The 22,350-nt window shown below is 44.1% G+C and overlaps 1 protein-coding gene across 1 annotated transcript in view; it reads right to left on the reverse strand.

The window, feature by feature from the left end:
* Positions 1 to 4,627: 4,627 nt before the first annotated feature.
* LOC310773798 (protein NLRC3-like) overlaps positions 4,628 to 22,350 on the reverse strand; it is a 98,973-nt gene continuing 81,250 nt past the window's right edge. Inside the window, exons 8-9 of the mRNA XM_083633752.1 lie at positions 6,210 to 6,256; positions 4,628 to 5,584 (exon numbers count right to left, since the gene is read on the reverse strand). Coding sequence (XP_083489878.1) covers positions 5,043 to 5,584; positions 6,210 to 6,256 — 589 coding nt within the window. The 3' untranslated portion in view covers positions 4,628 to 5,042. The remainder of the gene's footprint in view (positions 5,585 to 6,209; positions 6,257 to 22,350) is intronic.

The raw sequence follows: 22,350 nt of genomic DNA on the forward strand, positions 1-22,350 counted from the left end.
AGATTTTAAAGTTACGGGCCAATTAATTTCAACTAGCCAAAATGTTTTTCTTGAAATAAACCAGAATATGAGTGCCACTGGGTTAATACAAGCATACGTATCAGTACAAATAAGTTATAGCATAATGAATCTATAAATTACAGCAGGGCTATTCAACTAAATTGTTCAGGGGGCCACATTGTCAGAAACCTAAGGGACCTGGGGCCGGACCGTTCCCCGAGCCAGTACACTTGACACAATGCGCCACCACATTTTCGCAGCCGCGCTGGAACTATTATTAAGTAGGGGGTGCTGTAAGGAATGGAATCTCGGCAGCGTCGAAGAAAATTTTATGTTTTTTGGACTTTTATCCATATTTAGAAGAATATTTACTTTTAAATTAACATTAGGATTATACTGTTGTGATGTCATTATTCAGTTACTTCTCCTTTTTTTTCTTTTTCACAGCCTGTGTGTGTGTGTGTGTGTGTGTGTGTGTGTGTGTGTGTGTGTGTGTGTGTGTGTGTGTGTGTGTGTGTGTGTGTGTGATTAGTTTATTAATCTGAGCCCATCTGGCACATGGCCACATCTGTGAATACTTGTTGCTTTAGACATGGGCATTTACTGCTTTAGCGCGGAGCGCACAGCCATTTTGCGCTGCATGGAGAATAGCAGAGCACTTGGCCACGCCTCAAAATTGCGCTGCGCCGAGCGTTAAAGGCTGCGCAAGCGCTAATTAGCGCGTTTGGGAAGATAGGGGCCGGAGAGTTTGAATTTTGTCTCCTGTCTTCATGTACATGTAGTGTTTATGTCATCGGGGGCTCTCAAAGTGATTGTCTTCTGTCTGTCTAGTCTTCCCTAGAGACCACCATGCTGGCAAACTATTTCATAGATGTGACTCTGCTCGACTACGAGTTGGTGCATCACCTGCCCTCTGAGATAGCTGCTGCCTCCCTCTGCTTCTCCCAGCAGCTGCTTGAAAACCTGCCATGGGTGAGTTCATGAGTGAAGTCTATGAGACTATTTCACTTCCCATCAATTTCACCCATTTTGTGTCTAAAGGCAAGAAGTAAAACAGGTGCAAGCAAGACATCGTTTATTGCCACGGCATAGGAACACCCAAATGGATTGGAAGTTGGAAACCCTCATTAGTATTTTACTTGCACCTGTTTTACTTCCTGCCGTGTAGACATAAAAGGAGTCAAAGGTAGCAAGTAAACATGCGTTCAGTTGAGTGAGTTGATCTCTCCTCTTTTGTGTTGCAGTCCCCTACACAGAGGCAACTACTCTACGTACGACCAGTCCCACCTCAAGCCAATCATCGAGCGCATTCCCCACAATGTGCTGACTGTGAATGCGGGGGAGACAGAGTTCCTGGTGAGTTGTTTGCCAACAGTGCACTCTCAATAAGATGAAATGGGTTTTTAGCATCATGACCTCTAATGCCTTGTTGTATTTCCCTGCAGGCTGTCAGACACAAATATAAGAGCAACCAGCTGATGCAGGCAATCATCTACAGCTTAAACTGGGGCAACATCTGGCCAGGACAGTTCAGCTGAGTGGAGCAGCAAAGCCGTCCATTGTTGTGTTGGGTTGAAAACTGGCAACCGGCAAATATCCTGGACCTATACAGTATACTCTGGGAATTAAAGTTTCACATCTATGCTGTCTGCTGAGTCAGCAACAACTGATGCAGAAAGCTCCTGCTTGGCGTTGATCTCATGTTGCTGGTAGAAGCCAAGAAGGAAAGCCATACCTGGGATGTATCGCTCGACTCCCCATGACGGAGGAAAGCCATACCTGGAAAGTATCGTTCAACTCCCCATGACGGAGGAAAGCCATACCTGGGATGTATCGTTCAACTCCCCATGACGGAGGAAAGCCATACCTGGGATGTATCGCTCAACTCCCCATGACGGAGGAAAGCCATACCTGGGATGTATCGTTCAACTCCCCATGACGGAGGAAAGCCATGCCTGGGATGTATCGCTCAACTCCCCATGACAGAGTAAATCCCTACCTGGGATGTATCGTTCAACTCCCCATGACGGAGGAAAGCCATGCCTGGGATGTATCGCTCAACTCCCCATGACGGAGGAAAGCCATGCCTGGGATGTATCGCTCAACTCCCCATGACGGAGGAAAGCCATACCTGGGATGTATCGCTCAACTCCCCATGACAGAGTAAATCCCTACCTGGGATGTATCGTTCAACTCCCCATGACGGAGGAAAGCCATGCCTGGGATGTATCGCTCAACTCCCCATGACGGAGGAAAGCCATGCCTGGGATGTATCGCTCAACTCCCCATGACAGAGGAAAGCCATACCTGGGATGTATCGTTTAACTCCCCATGACAGAGGAAAGCCATACCTGGGATGTATCGCTCAACTCCCCATGACGGAGGAAAGCCATACCTGGGATGTATCGTTCAACTCCCCATGACGGAGGAAAGCCATGCCTGGGATGTATCGCTCAACTCCCCATGACGGCAGGAGAGTCGGGCGAAGTCCCCCCACTCCACAAAACATGCGTGCAGCCCTCCAGGGAAACACAGCCACAGCACCCTGCATCACTTCAGTTGTTTAGGAGAACGCTTCCCCGGAAAACTCCACAACTGCCCCATGGAGCGAAAAACAAAACCCGACCCCCCCCCCCCCCCCCACCTGCATAATCCACCCAGAGCCAAACTGTACAAATCAATGTGATGGACATTTCACTCAGGTTTGCTACCTTTCCAGAGAGACCCATCGATTGGCGCAGTGTGGCTGTCCATCAATTTAGGTAGACTCGCATAATCAAACTTGTTGATTTAACCACGCTGATTCCCCTTGAATGGTGATTGGCTTAGAAAGACAAGGAGGATCTAGTCGTGAGCCTTAGATCACTAATAGCCTGGCTCCCTTGATACTGCCATTTTTGTTTTGATCACTTTTCCTGATGGTTGTTTAAATCTTGAAACAGAGTATCAGTGATTGTCTCTATCCAAGGGCTTCATTGTCAAGCTTGTAACCCTGGTTCATTGTTATTGTGTAGAGCAACCACATTGTCACTTTCTGTTTTATTAATAATAACATGCACTAAACCTTGTTCTTTGTCATACTTTTGTTAGGTTGTTTTCTTTAGGGAGTGCATTTGGTGGATGTGCTGTGGGTTCACACATGATGCTCTTGCACTGTAATGCAGTGTGGGAGTGTCATGTGTGGACCTGCAGTATCTCTATCCAATGCATTCACTTGTATACATTTTATTATGTATTTTTCTAATTCTATTTTAATATTTTCTTACTTATTTTTTCTAATATGTTGACTTTCTATCCTTGCTTATATAACACAAGTGTGGCCATCCAGCCTCATTCTTCTCGTATGCAAAACATTGATGCATTCCTGCTGTGTAATATATACAGACTTATCTATACAAGTGTACTGTTTAAATTGTATCTTATCTTGTTTGATATTCTCTGATGTTTTTGATATTGTATTCTTTGATATTTTATGATGTGAGATATTTCCAGTACTTGATAATGTAATTGATTGTACTTCCGGTTTGACACTATTTATACGTCATGTCCGTCCACTATCAGCACAATGCTGAGGAAGGCTTACGCCGAAACGTTCATTGTCACTGCTGCTGCTGCTTGAAGGTATTAAAACAACCCAAAAGGATTTATTTTGAGTGCTGGTTTTTTGTCCTTCTATTCTTTGTCATACATGGGCCACATGTCTGCGATCCAATTCATCAGCAACACAGGCATTTCCTATTGTTTTGTTATGTTTTTCCTATGGGAAAGGCACATGCCAAAATGCCAATACGATTATGAATGAATTGAGTCCATTTGAGTGAATAGCTGTTGTGAACACAAACAAGCAATAATAACGAGCCTTCACAGAGGTCTATGCTCTCTGACTGGCTGAACATTATTGATTAATTATTAGCGTCTATATTTATTGATATTCTGATTGTGAATCCATTAAGCCTGAATATGATTTAGTGTGTGATAAACACTGTAAATGATTTATCAGGCTAAATGTTTCAGGGGAAATTGAAATGATGTCACTCATATCAAACTCCAGACTCAGGACCTTTCAGCCTCACATGTGACTGAATGGAAATGATGATAAATGATGTCACATATAAATGTGTTTAAAATGTGTTTGTTGCTGTCAGACACACTCTGCTTTATTTTAATTTGAACCTCAATAAAGGTGAATGGGGCAAATAACAGATCAAGAAAAATATTTGTAATAAATGAAGAAAGTTCTTCATGCTTCTTTTGTTGATCAGACCTCAAACAAACACAGATTATTAACTAGATGGTGAATCAGAAAACAGATTAAATATGGGGAGTGATACACTTGAGTTATCTGTATTCTGTCTCCACTCAGTAACTCAGTGATGATGTGTCAGCTCAGTGTGTGTGTGTGTGTGTGTGTGTGTGGGGGGTGGGGGGGGAGGGGGGGGCATGTCTTGAAGGTTTGTGGATGTGAGCGAGTTTCCATGTTGTAGCGTCCAACTGATTTACAATAGAGGGCGTGTCAGCATGTAAAACACTTCAGTGAAGACTGCTCTCTCTCTCTCCCTCACTCTCTCTCCCCCTCTCAAATTCAAATTAGCTTTATTGGCATGACAAGTTACAAGCTGGTATTGCCAAAGCAGTACAGAAAGTTGGTACAAATAACAATATACAAATATCAGTATGCAAATAACAATAATTATGTACAATACAAGTATAATACAAACAGTAAATAGCAATAATAATATTGTCCATGTTAAGCACGCGCACGCACGCACACACGCACGCACTTTTTACTAATTACTAATAGCCTACTTACAATAAATGCACTTCCAGACTGATGGATCATGTTTGTTTACAGTAAAATGAGCAGTAAACACAGAAGCAGAAGCAGCAAACACACACACACACACACACACACACACACTATTACACTAATGAATATACAAACATTATACTATTATTATTATGCATGCGGGCACGTGTGTGTGATGCTGTACAGAGTGAAGCATCATGTCAGCAGCTGTGTTTGGTCACAGTGTGTTTCTCTCTCACTCCTCTATCTGACACAGAGACACTGAGGCACCAGGCCCAAACGAAAACGCAGGGTAGAGTGCTTCAGTGAAGGTGGAGGTGAAGGTGTAGATGTGGGTCAGTGTGTCAGAGGAAACTGTGTAGAAGGAGAGAGAGCCAGCAGGCCAGTCAAGATACACTGCGACTCTGTTAGAGCCAGAGGAGGAGGGAGGAGGTATGACTGGTACATTGTTATTGTGCCCGGCAATGTAACGACCATCATCAAAGCAGCGCAGACACCAGGACTTTTCATTCCCTGCAAGCTTACAGTCATCACCCTTTCCTTTCCTGCTGATTCCTCTGTAAGTCACTCCTATATCAACCCTTCCTCTCCTCTCCACCTCCCAGTAACAGCGACCAGTCAGACCATCTCTACACAGCAGCTGAACAAAGCCGTCAAATCTCTCTGGGTGATCAGGATATGGCTGCCTCTCTTTCACCCTCGTCACCTTTCTGTTGTCTTCAGACAGGAGGAGCACTCTGGCTGCTGTGTTTGGGTCCAGTGTGAGTTCACAGGCATCTGAAGGAGAGAACAAGACTCAATACAGCAGCAGCTTCTCATCTAACACACCTGTTGTGTTTATTATTGGTGGATTTATTCACAGATTGACTGTTCGTCTCTTCAGTTGCATGAGGACACATTCTGTCAGCCATCTTTTTTCAGAGTAGGATTTGAATGAATATATGTCACACTTGAGCTTTCTATGTAGGAGTTCATTTGCAAAAGCAGATATCTTCTTTTGTATTTATTACCCCAACTTATATGTTCATGTCTATTCATATCATGTCTATTTTCTTTTATGAATTACAATTAAACCATTTTCACACAAACAAGTGTGTGTGTGTGTGTGTGTGTGTGTGTGTGTGTGTGTGTGTGTGTGTGTGTGTGTGTGTGTGTGTGTGTGTGTGTGTGTGTGTGTGTGTGAGCATGTGCGTACGCATGTGACTGTGTGTTTGTTTATTAAAAGGTCCCCCCATTAGCTGACGCCAACACGACAGTAGTCTCCTGGGGTGTGTGTGTGTGTGTGTGTGAGTGAGAGAGAGAGTAAAACAGGTGTTCATTTGTTTTAAGAATGGCTTTTATCTGTTTTTGCAAACACACAATGCTGCTTTGTCTTCATGAATCTAACTAAACACACACTTACACTTCCTCACACCTGGTTTCAACATCTGCACTCCACCGTGGTCCAACCTGTGGAGAAAGAGGAGGTAAATATAGTCAGACAGCATCATCTCTTTGATAATGAACACAGAACCTTCATAAGCTTCCATAGGAGTGATTTTGCATCTCCTCCATTCAACATGAAACTATATTCCTCAACTTCTCAGCTTCTCCGTTCACACTGACTTTATGAATGAGCCTCAATGTTCATATGTTGGTACAGACTGGAGTCACATGACCAGACTGAGTCTATACACTAACAGACTCAATGTTCATATGTTGGTACAGACTGGAGTCACATGACCAGACTGAGTCTATACACTAACAGACTCAATGTTCATATGTTGGTACAGACTGGAGTCACATGACCAGACTGAGTCTATACACTAACAGACTCAATGTTCATATGTTGGTACAGACTGGAGTCACATGACCAGACTGAGTCTATACACTAACAGACTCAATGTTCATGTTGGTACAGACTGGAGTCACATGACCAGACTGAGTCTATACGCTAACAGACTCAATGTGCATATGTTGGTACAGACTGGAGTCACATGACCAGACTGAGTCTATACACTAACAGACTCAATATTCATATGTTGGTACAGACTGGAGTCACATGACCAGACTGAGTCTATACACTAACAGACTCAATGTTCATATGTTGGTACAGACTGGAGTCACATGACCAGACTGAGTCTATACACTAACAGGAGTCATTCCACTCCTGTACATCATGTCTGTAACTTGAGTTTCATCTGTATTCTGTCTCCACTCAGTAACTCAGTGATGCTGTGTCAGCTGTATGGTGTGTGTGTGTGTGTGTGTGTGTGTGTGTGTGTGTGTGTGTGTGTGTGTGTTTGTGTGTGTGTGTGTGTGTGTGTGTGACGGTGTGTGTGTGTGTGTGTGTGTGTGTGTGTGTGTGTGTGTAGGTGTGTGTGTGTGTGTGTGTGTGTGTGTGTGTGTGTGTGTGTGTCTAGACACACACACACACACACACTGTGTAATGTGATACATTTTTGTAAGAATGTTTGCGTAATATTTACTTACATAATACATAATAATATTTACATACATAATCCTAAAAACAGTAGGTAAATTAACTGTGTGGGATGGGTACATTTTTGTAAGAATATTTGCGTAATATTTACTTACATAATACATAATAATATTTACATACATAATCCTAAAAACAGTAGGTACATTTTAATCAAGCATAGCTTTATTTAATCCGCGCATGCGCATTTGCACCAGGCAGTTCTCTTTCGGTTTCAAGCACATGGAGAAGGAGTTGGTGGGTGGCTGCATTTTTGCAAGAGGATTGACTTGGTTGCAAGGTAAGTTTGCCTTTCTGTTTAATTCGATTTGTGATACTAATAGTGGAGCCGTGTGCGTTTGTGATACTTGTTGATATGTTACTGTTCATATTTTAATCTCATAAACTCGTGTTGCTAACTGCAGTGCAGCTGCACAGCGCCTGGTTAACAGGTTGCCGCCATTTCACTGCCCTGTATTTTGAGCTGAACAATTCACAGTTAAAGCTGCCTAGTTGAGTGGAAGGTGCTCTTCTCAGTCCACTCTAGTTCACCACCAGTGCGGGACTGAGTATCCCGCCAGTCCCGGCTCTCTCTCTCTCTCTCTCTCTCTCTCTCTCTCTCTCTCTCTCTCTCTCTCTCTCTCTCTCTCTCTCTCTCTCTCTCTCTCTCGTGCTGTCTCTCTCTCTCTTGCGCTGTCTCTCTCTCTGTGCTCACTGCATTTGCAACACACACACACACACACACACACACACACACACACAGAATGAATGTCTTTAAAAAAGGGCTAGTCTGCACACAATGAAAGAATGTGTGAATACTTTTGCAATTAGGTGAATGTGATCCATGAAATTCACCTGTAATTGGTTCGCGGAAAAAAACATGTCTCTGTCAACAGGACACAGGGCAGCCAGCACCACACATCATCACAGACAGGCAGGATGAGACAGTGGAGTGACACTGCAACATTAGTCAGGCAAGTAGAAATGTAATGCATTCTATCATATTTCTGTTATTTCCCCCTATCCTTCACTGTGTAATGTGATATAAAATTGTGGCTAAATGTTTTAGATCGGGGCTTTTAAAGTCTGAGACTACAGCCCCCCCCCACCCCCTTAGTTTACGTATTTACTACAAAATGCCACTCAATACCTGTATTGATCATAAATTCCGTAGACACTCAATAATTGAGCAATGATAGCTTGATATTGCTGTTTGACATCAGACTACACCAAATTCATAAAATAAGGTTGGTCTGAAGGCATGTATTATTCTCTGACTGGAGGGGGAAATAGTAAATGATCTCTGAACTATCTCTTTAACCAAATCACATACATTTAGGCTATTCTATGTGATCTCCTTTTGATAACTAATGAAATAATGATATACGGTATGTTTTAACTTCCATTCACTGAGCCTTCCCTGAAACTGTTTGGAGTCCCCCTGGGGAGGCCCGCCTCTCACTTAGAAAACCTCTGTTTTAGATCATTGTTTTAATATCACAATTGTGTCTGTTACAGGATGACCTTACTCTTACGATGAGTCGAGAGTGGACAGTTGAGGGAGGAGGACACACCAACACCAAGGGAGGTGTTGTGGAGACAACTGAGGCCGTTCCTGGACAAACTGAGTCAGGTGTGCTTGTTGTTGTGTGTGTGTGTGTGTGTGTGTGAGAGAGAGAGAGAGACAGGGACAGGGCTGTGTGTGTATGTGTCCTGTGTGAGACAGAGTGGGGGTGTATGTGTGAGGAAACAATAATTATTTGTGTCCAGTGTTCACCCATTACAAAAGAAGTGTGTATTTGATTGTTATGTTTTAGTTTGACATCAAATTAATTAGATGAACTAAATCATTTACATACTATATTACCAAAGCACACACATACTTGCCAGTTAGCCTAACTGTCATTACAGTTGGAGGTTACATTAACATGACTTTATTTTTTCTCAGTCCACAATTCAGCAAACTGTTAATAAAATACATTTTGTTCATTGGCATTTTTTATGCCACATAAAGGTCCGCAATACCTTGGTATTTTTGTCCAAGGTTATCATACCGTCAAAAAATCATACCGTTGCATCCCTAGTCCCCACCCCTCTGAACTTTCTTATGTAGAGCTGTTGTTTCTAGATTTGCGCACAGTGCGTTGTGTATTCATATACAGTCTAGCTCTGTAAATATGGCATTTAAGTTGTAATATTTTTTGTCTCCCCAAAAGTAACCATGTAGATTCCCACTTTGAGATTAGTTTATCAAAATGACGCCTGTACGAATATCTGAATTTCGTTGTCGGAGATTGCTCCTAGCAGCCAGACTCCGAGGTGCTCTCGGTAACAAACTTCAGTCCCCAACCAACTTCGCAATGTCCTTTTTATTGCGGTCCATCGATATACAGTCTGGTAGACAGATCAAGCAGTGTCTTCCTTTTGTTTTACCCATGGTTTTACCAAGCAGTGTCTTCTCTATGTAAAATAGATCTATAAGGTGAAGAGCCTGTCCAGCCAATGACGGCTTGAGACTGGCTGCCACAGCTGTCAATCATCCCTTTTTATATGTCAAATAACTACTTAAAAACAAACTGATCAGAAAAATGACCACTTGCACAGGCATTAGCATGATAATAACTATCTAAAATGATACAACCCACCTTTGGAAAAAATGAGTGACGATACCATGCACCGGGGCTATGCCAGGTTTCGACCTGGCCTTGTTTCCATAGACATTTAAAAAAATCCTTATATAACAAGTTTTAAGGCTGGAACCAAGCCAACTCGTGACCTACTGAACTGTGAGTGACCATAAAACATTTAACTTGGAGCAAAAAAAATGGATCGGATCATTGAATCGATGCATCAATGCAGATCGATGTATCGTTCCACCCCGAGGCTCTTGCTCCGTAGGCTGGTAAACCAGCCCGTCACGTGAACTCACATTTCATTTGGTTCTGCGTGACGGTCTGGCCCCGACGCCAGTGGGGGGGTTTAGCAGAAGCGGAAGAGCGGAAGAGCCAATCAGTGACTCCGCTGTGATTGACAGCGCAAGTTGGCCAATCAGGAACGCCACTAGCACTGCACTAACAAAACAGTAATGGCCGCCTCCTTGCCTGATCGTCTCGAGGAGTAATGTCAGCATTTGTCTAGTTTAAACAGCCATAAAGTGCAGTTATTGCAGAAATAGACTCAATAACAACAATTAAACAAGTACAGGAGTATCGCCACAACCGCAGAGTTTCTTGACGGAAAATATGTTTTTGCCATTCTCCCGAGTGGATTTGGGTTTGATTGGATCCGACGCTGATTGGCTGAAGGAGTTGTCTGTCAAGTCAACTACGCCCGCCCATGCTCCTGCCCCTGCTAAACCCCCCCCCATGGCGTCGGGGCCAGACCGTCACGCAGAACCAAATGAAATGCGAGTTCACGTGACGGGCTGGTTTACCAGGCTACTTGCTCTGTGCACTGAAATCACATGTTGTGTTCTCTCTTGACAGTTCATCGTGTATGAATGGTTCAGTATTGACACAATATTTGTTGTGCTCTGTTCACAGAACCAAAGCATTGAGATGAGACATGAAGCTGTTATCTGCACCCTCACACTGTACCTTGGCGAGAAAGAAGAGGAACTTTTTGACGAATGCCAGGTAATGCATGATTTTTTTAACACTTTAAAATGTTAATTTGTTATCATTTAAAATGCAAATTAACAGTAAGAGAGGAAGGCAGACGAAGGGATGGAGGGAAGGGATGGAGATATTACACTCAGCGATGGCCCAAATGGCAGATAAAAAAAATAAAAAATCATACTGTATCATCTGGAAGAACAAACTCAATTTCAATGATTCAAATTAAGTACAATGACAAAAATTAAACGTGCTCTACGGTTACAAAGCCATAGGTGGGCCTTTTCCATTGGCCTCTTTGGCCACTTGAGCTAAACCATGTCACCCTGATTTATGTTTCCTTTACCACTTTAAATTATTAGAAGCTACAAAAGAACACTTCAAAGGCTTTTAAACACACCTTTCTCTCTGCTCTCTCCACTCTGGAGAGAGACAGGAGAGTTTGCTATTACAACATATGCTGCAACACAGCTGTTTGTTTGAGGGGGAGGAGGAAGGGTCGTCAAGGGTTGACTGAGGCGTTGCTGCAGCTCGCTTGCAATTTTGCAACCCGCTCGAGGTGGGTCTATTGTGCTTTGGTCCCATTCCAGAGAAGGTCCATCTCGATCGCAGCTGGGCATGGCTTGGCACATAAAAAAAATTGTAATGGAAACTGAAATCAGCTCGACATGGCATGGCTTTACACAGCTAAAGGTGACAATGTAAAAGGCCAATTAAGGTGCAGAGGCACACGATTGGCTGAAAGCAACATGTATGCAGGGGCTACAATCTGGAATGCAGCCATCTTGTGCCATGTTCTGCAAATATTTTATGAATGCTGGCTTACTGTAAAAGCATCACAGTGTGAACTTACTGTAGATTTGACACAATTTAACATAATCTGAGCTATGTTTAATAAAGGTCATTTTTAACACTACTGTATGTGTTCATTCTGCCCTGACAATGTAATCACTTCAAATGATTCAATCACTCTATTTTGTATTTGTTTCTCAACTGAATTGTCTTCTTTTTTCTTGTCAATTGTATGAGGGGGACAGTCGCAGTGATGCCACTCAACACATCCTCAAGATCCTGGTCGTCCATGGTGCTGATCGAGAGGAGCCAGTGGATGTATCCGTCCTTCTTGAGGGCAAGGAGATGTCAGGATGCGACAGTACTGCTGTCGCCATGGCAAGTACTGTACAATCTGCTGCTGGTACGCCTCAAATCACTTCTCCATCTTGCAAAAGACTAACAATTCACCTGCATTGGACCCTCGTCTCGCATACAGCAGCTTGTGGACTTTCCAATGTCATGACAGACATTAATCAATAACACATGCATCTGATATAGAAGGGTTGTTTTTTTGCTGTAACTGAATGTTCATTCAAGTGTCTGCTTTTCTGTAAAATGTTTCCAAAGTCAAGTCCTGGACATATTTGACCAGATCCAACACAAGTCTTTTAGAGCAGTGGTTTTCAAACATTTTCACATGAAGGACCCCTACATGACACAAATTAGACCATGGACCACATTTGATAAGTTTTTGTCCCAGGGTCCACCATCTGATACAATTTTTGCTTTTGATGTTTTATTACAGAAAGTGTACGAAAATCCATGAACAAAATAGTCATACATTCTGTCATTGTATTACTTTTGGATAGAATTATAGTAAAATAATGTCTCTCGCTTTTTGATGGGGATCTTCTTAACTCATTCATGGCCAAAGACGTCTTTGACGTGTTATCAGGAATAGCCCTCCCAGCCAATGACGTGTTTTTGTTTTTATTAGTACAGCGCGTAGTTCAAAGACTTCCCCAGCCTGTGACATGTTATCAGGTCCCTAGCCTCAAAGACAAAGCCGACAACACGCGATCAAACACATACCGCAGCTGTTGTTTTGAAATGAGCAGGAGGAAAAACAGAAAACAGAGAAACGCGCTTCCTTGTTGCAGAGGAGAAACGCCATTGAAACACCCCTCGGTGTGCTGCACGAGCTGATCGGCTTGCTGCAGGGCAGCGGACATCGAAACCGCGGTAGTCAAACCCGTGACCAACATGATCGATCCTGGTCCCTGGACCCCGTTCCTGTGTCCCAGCCAGAAAGAGACGAGACGGAGTCACAACTGTGTGAGGAGGAGGAGAACAGCAGCCTCGCCACAGAAATGGCTTTCACACAGAGCCAAGCAGCACGGCCACTTTCCTGTCGAGGGCGAGGAGGACTGGACTGACTCCAATGCGACAGGACCCGGATGATCTCGCGGTAAGGAGTGTGTGTGTGTGTGTGTGTGTGTGTGTGTGTGTGTGTGTGTGTGTGTGTGTGTGTGTGTGTGAGAGAGAGACTACACTGATCTCTGCATTCTATTCTATGATCACACTCACTCACACTGAGTAAACTGTATTGTTGAATGTAAAAAAAGCACTTCATGTATATATATATATATATATATATATATTATTTTTTTTGTCATTTGTGTCATAACGAATAATATTTACATGTCTGATGTCAATACAGTTCAAAATAAAAGAATTGAGAGCGAGTTCTGCCTGAGATTGTGTGATTTACAAAAATGCCATTTTCTGCAATTTGTCTTCTCAGAGAGACCTTTTTGGTGAAAACAGGGTGTATATAAATGGCTATAAGTAGAGTACACAACATGCTAAAAGCGCACTTTGGTGAACCCATAGACGTATATCTTCATTTTGAGGTATTGCAAATCACTTTGGTGCTAATAGATAATTTACTGTGGGTCTTGAAAGATGACCAACAATTATGAAAATCTTTGGCCTGTGCTAAATATTGGCAGTCCTAAACTGGCCATGAATGAGTTAAGGACCCGTGGGGGTCCCCAGGACCCCACTTTGAGAATCACTGTTTTAGAGAGTCAGAACATTTATGGTCGCTATGATTAGGGCACTTAAAGGGATAGTTTGGTTTGTTTGAAGTGGGGTCCTATCAACTAGTTGCATACACTAACTGAAATAGGTACAGTGTTCTGGACGCTGAGCGCACCGTCTATCGAGACCCAGCACTCTGAAGCAACAGCCTCCACAGCTCTGTCTCTTTAGTACACGGGGTCAAGAACTAAAACGTAATTTAGCCACCTAAAACAACGCCCACCTAAACGAATCAATATCTGTGTACATGCACGCTCTATTTTTACAATTTTCAGCGCTTTACTTTACCGTCAAACAGCCCTCTCATTCGGCACTATTTCCTCCCAACCGTAGAACTACCATATTCCTCCGCTAGAGATTCTTTGAGTGTAAAACACTTCAGTGAAGACTGCTCTCTCTCTCTGTGTCTCTCCTTTCTCTTATTCCCTCTCCCTCTGTCTCTCTCTCTCCCTCTCCACATCTCTCTCTCCCTCTCTCCCACTCTCCCTCCCTCTCTACCTCCCTCTCCCCCTGGCTCTCTCTCTCTCCCTCTCCCTCATTCTCTGTCCCTCTCTCTCCCTCTCTCTCTGACTCTCTCTCACTCTCTCTGTCTCTCTCTCTCTCTCTCCCCCTCTATCTCTCTCCCTCTCTCCTTCTGTCTCTCCCTCTCCCTCATTCTCTGTCCCTCTCTCTGTCCCTCTCTCTCCCTGTCTCTGTCTCTCCCTCTCTTTCTCTCTCCCTCTCTCTCTCTCACTCTCTCTCCCTGTATCTCTCCCCCCTCTCTCTCTGTCTCTCTCTGTCTCTCCCTCTCCCTCATTCTCTGTCTCTCTCTCTCTGTCTCTCTCTCCCTCTCTATCTGTCTGCCTGTAAAACACTTCAGTGAAGACTGCTCTCTCTCTCTCCCTCCCACTCTCTCCCTCTGTCCCTCTCTACCTCCCTCTCCCTCTGGCTCTCTCTCTCTCCCTCTCCCTCATTCTCTGTCCCTCTCTCTCTGTCTCTCTCTCCCTCTATCCCTCTGTCTCTCTCTCTCTCCCTCTCCCTCAATATCTGTCCCTCTCTCTGTCTCTCTCCCTGTCTCTCTCCCCCCTCTATTGCTCTCCCTCTCTCTGTCTCTCCCTCTATACATCTCTCTCTTCCTCTCCACATCTCTCTCTCCCTCTCTCCCACTCTCCCTCCCTCTCTGTCCCTCTCTACCTCCCTCCCCCTCTGTCTCTCTTTCTGTCTCTCTCCCTCTCCCTCATTCTCTGTCCCTCTCTATCCCTCTCTCTCCCTCTCTCTCCCTCTCTGTCTCTCTCCCTCTCCCTCATTCTCTCCCTCTCTCTCTCTATCCCTCTCTCTCTCTCTCTCTCTCTCTCCCTGTATCTCTCCCCCCTCTATCTCTCTCCCTCTCCCTCATTCTCTGTCTCTCTCTCCCTCTCTCTCTCCCTGTCTCTCCCCCTCTCTCTCTCTCTCTCCCTCTCCCTCATTCTCTGTCTCTCTGTCTCTCTGTCTCCCCCCCCCCTTTCCCTCTCTGTCTCTCTCGATCTCTCTCATTCTCTCTCTCTCTCTCTCTCTCTCTCCCTCTCCCTCATTCTCTGTCTCTCTGTCTCTCTCTCTCACTCTCTCTCTGTCTCTCTCCATCTCTCTCTGTCTAGGAACTTGTTGAACGCGTGGACTGAAAGACTGAGTAATCAGGAGTGGGAAATGTTACAGGACTATCTAAGTGGAACGGACAGTCCTAATGATGGGGATCCGTTTCCTGAACTGGGTCCTCAAATAGACCAAACTGGACTGATGGGACCATTGTTGGCTTATAAAAACGTTGAATCTACAGACCTGTACATGTTGAATGGGAAGGCAATGTATAAATACTGTGTGCAAGTTTTAAACACAAACATGCTGTGTGAGAACAGACAGTGTGTGGAGAGAGAGACTGAATGTGCAGGATGACTGTAAACCAGTGTGGAGGCTGTTTTATAAAGCACCATTAAACAAGAGGTCAGGTGACCTGCAGTGGACAATATTGAAGGGAGCAGTGGCAGTCAATAGTTTTGTCTCCAAGTTCAATCCAACAGTGTCCAACAACTGTCCTTTTTGTCAAGAACCAGAGTCTGTTTTTCACTGTTTTCTGGAGTGTAAAAGACTTGAAGTACTGTTTGGAATTGTAGAATATGTGTTTGTCAAATGTGGGGAGAGTTGGAGTGAAACTGCTTTTATTTTTGGTGCTGGTTATAAAAGGGCAAATGCAATGAAGTGGGAGCTGTTGAACTTTGTAGTGGGACAGGCCAAACTGTCAATTTACAAAAGCCGGAAAAATCAAGTAGAAAATGTTTCAGGTGGGGAGTTGCTGCCATTGTTTAAGGCTTTGGTACGAGCTGGAATCACAGTGGATTTTAGGTTTTATTCACTTCACTGATGCTCTGTGTTCGTTTGTTGACGGGCAGCTCTGTTTTAACCCTTTGTTTCTGTGAGAAGTTACATGCTGTCTATGTGTCAATATGTTTCTTTGATTAATGATTTAATCAGGTATTTTATGCAAAAAATTTCCTTTATTTATGGAAAATAAAGATTCTTAAAAATAAAATAAAAATATCTCTCTCTCTCCATCTGTCTCTCTCTCCCTCTCTCTGTCTCTCCCTCTCCCTCATTCTCTCTCCCTCTCTCTGTCTCTGTCTCTCCCTCTCTGTCTCTCTCCCTCCCTTTCTCTCTCTCTGTCTCTCCCTCTCTCTCTGTCTCTCTATCCCTCCCTCCCTCTCTCTCTCTCTCTCTCCCTCTCTGTCAATGTCTCTCCCTCATTCTCTGTCTCTCTCTCCCTCTCTATATGTCTGCCTGTAAAACACTTCAGTGAAGACTGCTCTCTCTGTCTCTCTCCTTCTCTCTCTCTCTCCCCCTCTCTACATCTCTCTCCCCCTCTCCCTCTCCATCTCCACATCTCTCTCTCCCTCTCCCTCTCCATCTCCACATCTCTCTCTCCCTCTCTCCCACTCTCCCTGTCTCTCTCCCCCTCTCTCTGTCTTTTCCTCTCTCTCTCTCCCTCCCTCTCTCTCTGTCTCTCTCTCCCTCTCTCCCTGTATATCTCCCCCCTCTATCTCTCTCCCTCTCTCTCTCTCTCTCTCTGTCTCTCTCCCCCCTCCCTCTCTGTCTCGCTCTGTCTCTCTCTCCCTCTCTGTCTCTCCCTCTCCCTCATTATCTGTCTCTCTCTCTGTCTCTCTCTTCCTCTCTATCTGTCTGCCTGTAAAACACTTCAGTGAAGACTGCTCTCTCTCTCTCCTTCTCTCTATCTCCCTCTATACACCTATCTCTCTCTCTCCCACTCTCCCTCCCTCTCTGTCCCTCTCTACCTCCCTCTTCCTCTGGCTCCCTCTCTCTCTCACACTCTCTCCCCCTCTATCTCTCTCCCTCATTCTCTGTCCCTCTCTCCCTCTCCCTCTCTCTGTCTCTCTCTCTCACTCTCTCCCTCTCTCTCCCTCATTATCTGTCTCTCTCTCTCACTCTCTCCCTCTCTCTCCCTCATTCTCTGTCCCTCTCTCTCTCCCTCTCTCTCCCTCTAGGACTGCCAAAAGTTTATGGGAGGGTGAATTTGGGTTCAGCAGGATCATCTTCACAAACGTGAATCACTTTTATGCCTTTTCAAGCGTTTTCTAAAAATCACGTTTAAGAAAAAACACATTTGCGTTCCAAAAGTCATAAAAGTTATTCACGTTTGTGAAGATTATCCTGCTGAACCCACCACTCCCACAAACTATTGTTAACCACAGACCTTATTTGATGCATTTAAGTGAAATCCCCATTCTAAAACCCCATAGACTTTTCCACTGACGAACCCGGAAGTACTTCCAGACTCATTCCTGCAGCTGGTGCTCTATTTGACTCAATTAGCAATGAAATGATTTCATAGGTGTGCTGCTTGCTGGTGTTCCCTATGAAGGCAGGCAGCTCAGCCTGTTTGAAACAAAGACTTTTAATGGAAAGATGGACTTGTTTTTATGAAGCATTACTGAAGGGGACTAACCCCCTGGTATTGTGGAGTGGACTAATTCTTTCTCGGGGGGACCACCCGGCTGAAAATCCAGTCAGGATGTGGCTAAGCTGTCCAGAAAGAGAGCAGATGAACTTTCCCCCATCATCCAAGGCCTGTCTAGGTAGGTGGGAATTCACAAACACAGTGATGGAGAACTTTGCACTGTTGGACTATGTTCTTTTACTAATTTGCCTCTCTGTCTAGAGCAATCAGAACAAGTTGGTCGTTAACCTGGAGTGCGAGCTGGACTCTACCATCTTATTAAACGTGTCCTGAAAAGAAATAAAACTGTTAAACCTGCCTTCAGAGTTGGACCCTTTTTTTCTTACACTGCATTGCAGGTTTCTTTTAACACGCATGCGCGCACGCATGCACACACACACACACACACACACACACACCCGCACGCACACACACACACACACACACACACACACACACACACACACACACACACACACACACACACACACACAAATCAACAGCTAAGTCCAACACAATCCAACACACCATGGCTGTGAGACACTGCTGTGCTGCTATAGTAATTATAGGCAACATGACAGTAGCCTATAGGCTACACGCATAGGCGGAGTTTGACTTTTAGCTTTGGGGGGCCACTTCTGCAGGAGTCAGACGTTTGTGCGCCGGCTAACCTTTTTTTGGTCATTTTACATTTGAAATTTTGCCCGTTTGAAGCCAGATTTAGAGAAATATCTAATTTTAAGGCTGGCATCATCATGGTCTCTCTCGAATTATTGTTTAATAAGTATAATAATGGAAATATAAGAAATATGAGTAGAATTACATAAAACCTCTTCCCCCCTAGCGGGCCCGCCGGCGGGCTGAGCCCTTGTCATCTCTCACAAATGACTCTCTACAGCAGCCTAGGAAGCAGGCAGCGAGACATACAGTACACCAAAATGTCAGGAAGAAACGTGGCTACAAGACTCTGACAAGCATTTGTATTCAAACGAAAAATAATTCCAACCCCAAGCAACAATATCACCATGTAGCAAAAACAAGAAAACCGTGCATGCCTGCGTTTATGTGGTGATTTGTTTTTGCGAGTGAATATTTTCTCTCCAAACGAGACGGCTTTGGATAGCTAAGGCTCTGCTCTTTCCAAAGAGGTATAGCTCGTCTCTGAGAGATGAAAACTCACTCAGTAGGCTGTCAAAGAACAGCAAAAAAGTTTTAACGTTTTACAGATAAAACTACAAGTTATGTCTTACCTTTGCTGTTTTCAAATCAAAAGTTGTGTTTGACTTCATAAAAACGCTACTAATTGCTACTCCTAATGCCTCTTCATCATCTTAAAGTGTTGTTTTTTTACAGTCATCGTGTTTACAAAGCCATATGGAGGATTTTACATGGAGTGGTCATCTTCACAGAATAGACGAGCTTTGGGTTCAGTCGACAGCATTTCCTGGAAAACTGTCTGACGTAAATTCTTTCAGTTTACGTCGATTCTATTGGCTCTGACGCTTCCATAGAGGTGTCAATCATCGAAATCGGCCAATGGGGTCCCGAGATATCCCTCTGCGTATCGTCCCAGGCTTTGCCTGCAATTTGAAGAAGCTTTTCTGATGCATTTCACAGAGTAAAAATACAGATATAACGCTTGAGGGTTATCCAAACCATAACGCATATTAACTGAGTACCTATAGTGATATGTAAGTAGGAGAAAAAAAAGGTATTTCAGTGTTCTACCATAGAAAAGTCAAATGGCACCCATGATACCCAAATTGTGCCCAGATCATGTCCGCCTGGGCCTACATGTAGTAAATCATCTGTACAATTGCTCTGGTTCACTTTCTAAGGATTTCCTTTGATACAAGCACTCATAAGATATTAGTCTACTGCTCCATAGAATAATTTGGCTACCAACCCATGATTTTCAGGTGCTTTTCATCCAAAATAGTGTTGTTTTTTTTGGGCGGAGCTTGAATTTTTAATTTTTTGCCATGTTCTAACTGATTTTACTCTGATACAGTACATTTGTAATTAATTCTGACACTTTTACAGCAATCTCACAGGTGTTGGCTAGCTTTTGAAAAAAATAATTTTCAGAAAATACCCTGTAGTTGTGGAGATATACTCAATTCAGTTCAGGCATGTCATTTTCGGCAGGTGAGCTGAAAAATGGGCTTAGGGGTTAACAGGTTAATACTAAAATATGTTTAGTAATGTAATGTATATTATATAGCGCTTCACTGTTCACTGTTGCTTTTTTGACCGTGCTCAAAGACACTTTACAAATACAGGATAAAACAACTTTAATAAAGAGAGAAAATATTAAAATAGATGAGAGAGGGTTTTGAAGGCTTTTTTGGAAAGATGACATCATGAGTATGCAAGACAATGAGTCCTGTCAGATGTGACTGGGGGGAGGGCATTCCAGAGGGAGGGGGCGGCTGCAGCAAGGCCCTGTCAGAGGCCCCCCTGTCACAGCTTTAGCAAAGAGATCCCTGTGATGCTTGTCAAAGTGGATATAAATTGTATGATCATAGGCCTGGCCCCCCATTAACTCCGCCCATGGCTACACGGGGCTTATTAACAAGCCAAACAAGATATTTAAGAAATATCACACAAGAGGGAGTCATGTTGTACTGGATATCGTCATGACAACATCATGACCATGATATTTCTTTTATACAACAGTTATTCATCAAGTAATAATAGATTATTTTTAAGTAATTTCAGACAACAGTTGATTTTTTTTGTCTGTTTGGGTGCTTTCTCACTGGCGCCCGGTACCGTTCCCGAGCACACTTGTCCCCAAATTGACCCCAGTTTCGGAACATTTGACGAGTGTGAATGTTGCGTACTGTTTCGTTCTGCGCCCGGGCGCGCAACGGGGAACCGTGACAGGATCCACTTGAAAAGGTGGTCTGGGGAGCGCTTTGGCGTCCCCGGGCACGGAACACTTGCGAGTGTGACAGCGAACCGTTCCGAACCACATAGACAACACACGGGCGACGATAAACTCCAGGCATAGTTGATGATGCAAGTGCACTGTGTTCCGTTTCCGAGCGCAGAATAAATGTTGTAATGTGAAAGCTGACCAGCGGGGGAGAGGGGCGAGGGGGCAATCGTTCCCGAGTGCGGAACAGAACGGAACGAAAGCAATCGTTCCCAGTGAGAAAGCAGCCTTTGTCTCCACCAACAAACACAGTTCCCTCAGGATTGCACTAGACTACCAAGGTTTGCAGAGCAACATGTTAATACTATTTCACAACTGCAAGCGAGCTAAGCTAGCTGCTTTTATAGCACTATTTCACTATTGCTGTCACTACTACTCACAGAAGAACGCTGTTTGAACGCAGCCTAACCAATGTTACATTAGAACAGCTGTGATATACACAGAGTGATGCGTCCTGTGATGTTATATTGAAATATCAGCATGGAATGACCCTTGTCCAATCAAATTGCTTGGGCAGAACTAACTGTTGTATACAATATTGTTACATTTATATTGTATAATATTGTTATTGTTGTAATGGTTAGTGTATCTTTATCCTCTGCATGGTTGTGGTGGTAAATTTTCAGCATATCTATATCTATCTGTTAGAAACTACGGGCCCTATCTTCGTACGGCGCTATCGTTTGCGCTGCGTTTGCGCGCCTTATTGCTATCTTCCCAGCGTATTAAGCTATCGTCTGCATCCACCGTCCAGTTTTGCGCTGGGAGGACACAGGTGTAGGCGTGGCCCAGGCATGTCCGTGGGCCTCTAGCCTATCATGTGTCTCACGCAAGTGTCATTTTCGCGCTCTGGGGAAGATACCGTCGGTTTATTCAGAGCGCAAAGAGAGGTTTGGAGGTTTGGACGTTGCCCGTTCCAAAATAGGCGTTCCAGCGCAATTTGTTCGAAAAAGGGGCCTTGGGTGGTCTCAATTTTAACGCCAGCAAATAGCTGATTTTCAACTAACCTACACTGCAGAAAAAAACACACCTTGATTTAACAATGAGAATTCGTTTGTCATGGTTTTGGGCGAAAAAGTGATTTGCGTTTTGAATTGGATTACCAGGGGAACGAGGGTCTGGCAGGGTGGGAGTCTGTGTGTAGCGCAGGGAGGGGTGCTTTGTGTTCGGCTAGTGTGCCGGTGTCCTGAAGGGGGGTCTCCCTGGAGAAGGTGTGAGCTGGGCCGGGTAGGCAGGCCGGGGGGGGTCGGTGCACAGGGTGGGTAGAGGCACTACCGAGGCACGGAGGCAGCGCTGTGTGTGGTCCCGCGGATCGAAATCAGTTTCTGGCAGCAAATCACTTTCCGACACAACACCGGCCAGTAGGCTATATAGCAGACCTGGGCAACTGGCGGCCCACGGGAGCGCCTCCTGTGTGGCCCGCGCTGGAAAAAAAGAAAAAAAAAATGTACAGTGCACCTGAACGCAACATGCAAGATACCCGCTGAATAAGTGTCCAAATGTTCATGTCATTCTGGCCAATACTCCACTTCTGTGTTGTAACATTTCAGTCTGGAATATATGGAATATCTTTCAATAATCTTTACGGATAAAAGGCTAAAAGTAATCTAATTTGTAAGAAATGACTGTTCTACATTGAAGTAAAAATGTAAATAATTAGTTAGTAGTTGGTTTTGGATTTATTTAGCTTCA

This window comes from Poromitra crassiceps (assembly GCF_964638095.1).
Source record: "Poromitra crassiceps genome assembly, chromosome: 3".
Taxonomy (NCBI): Eukaryota; Metazoa; Chordata; class Actinopteri; order Beryciformes; family Melamphaidae; genus Poromitra; species Poromitra crassiceps.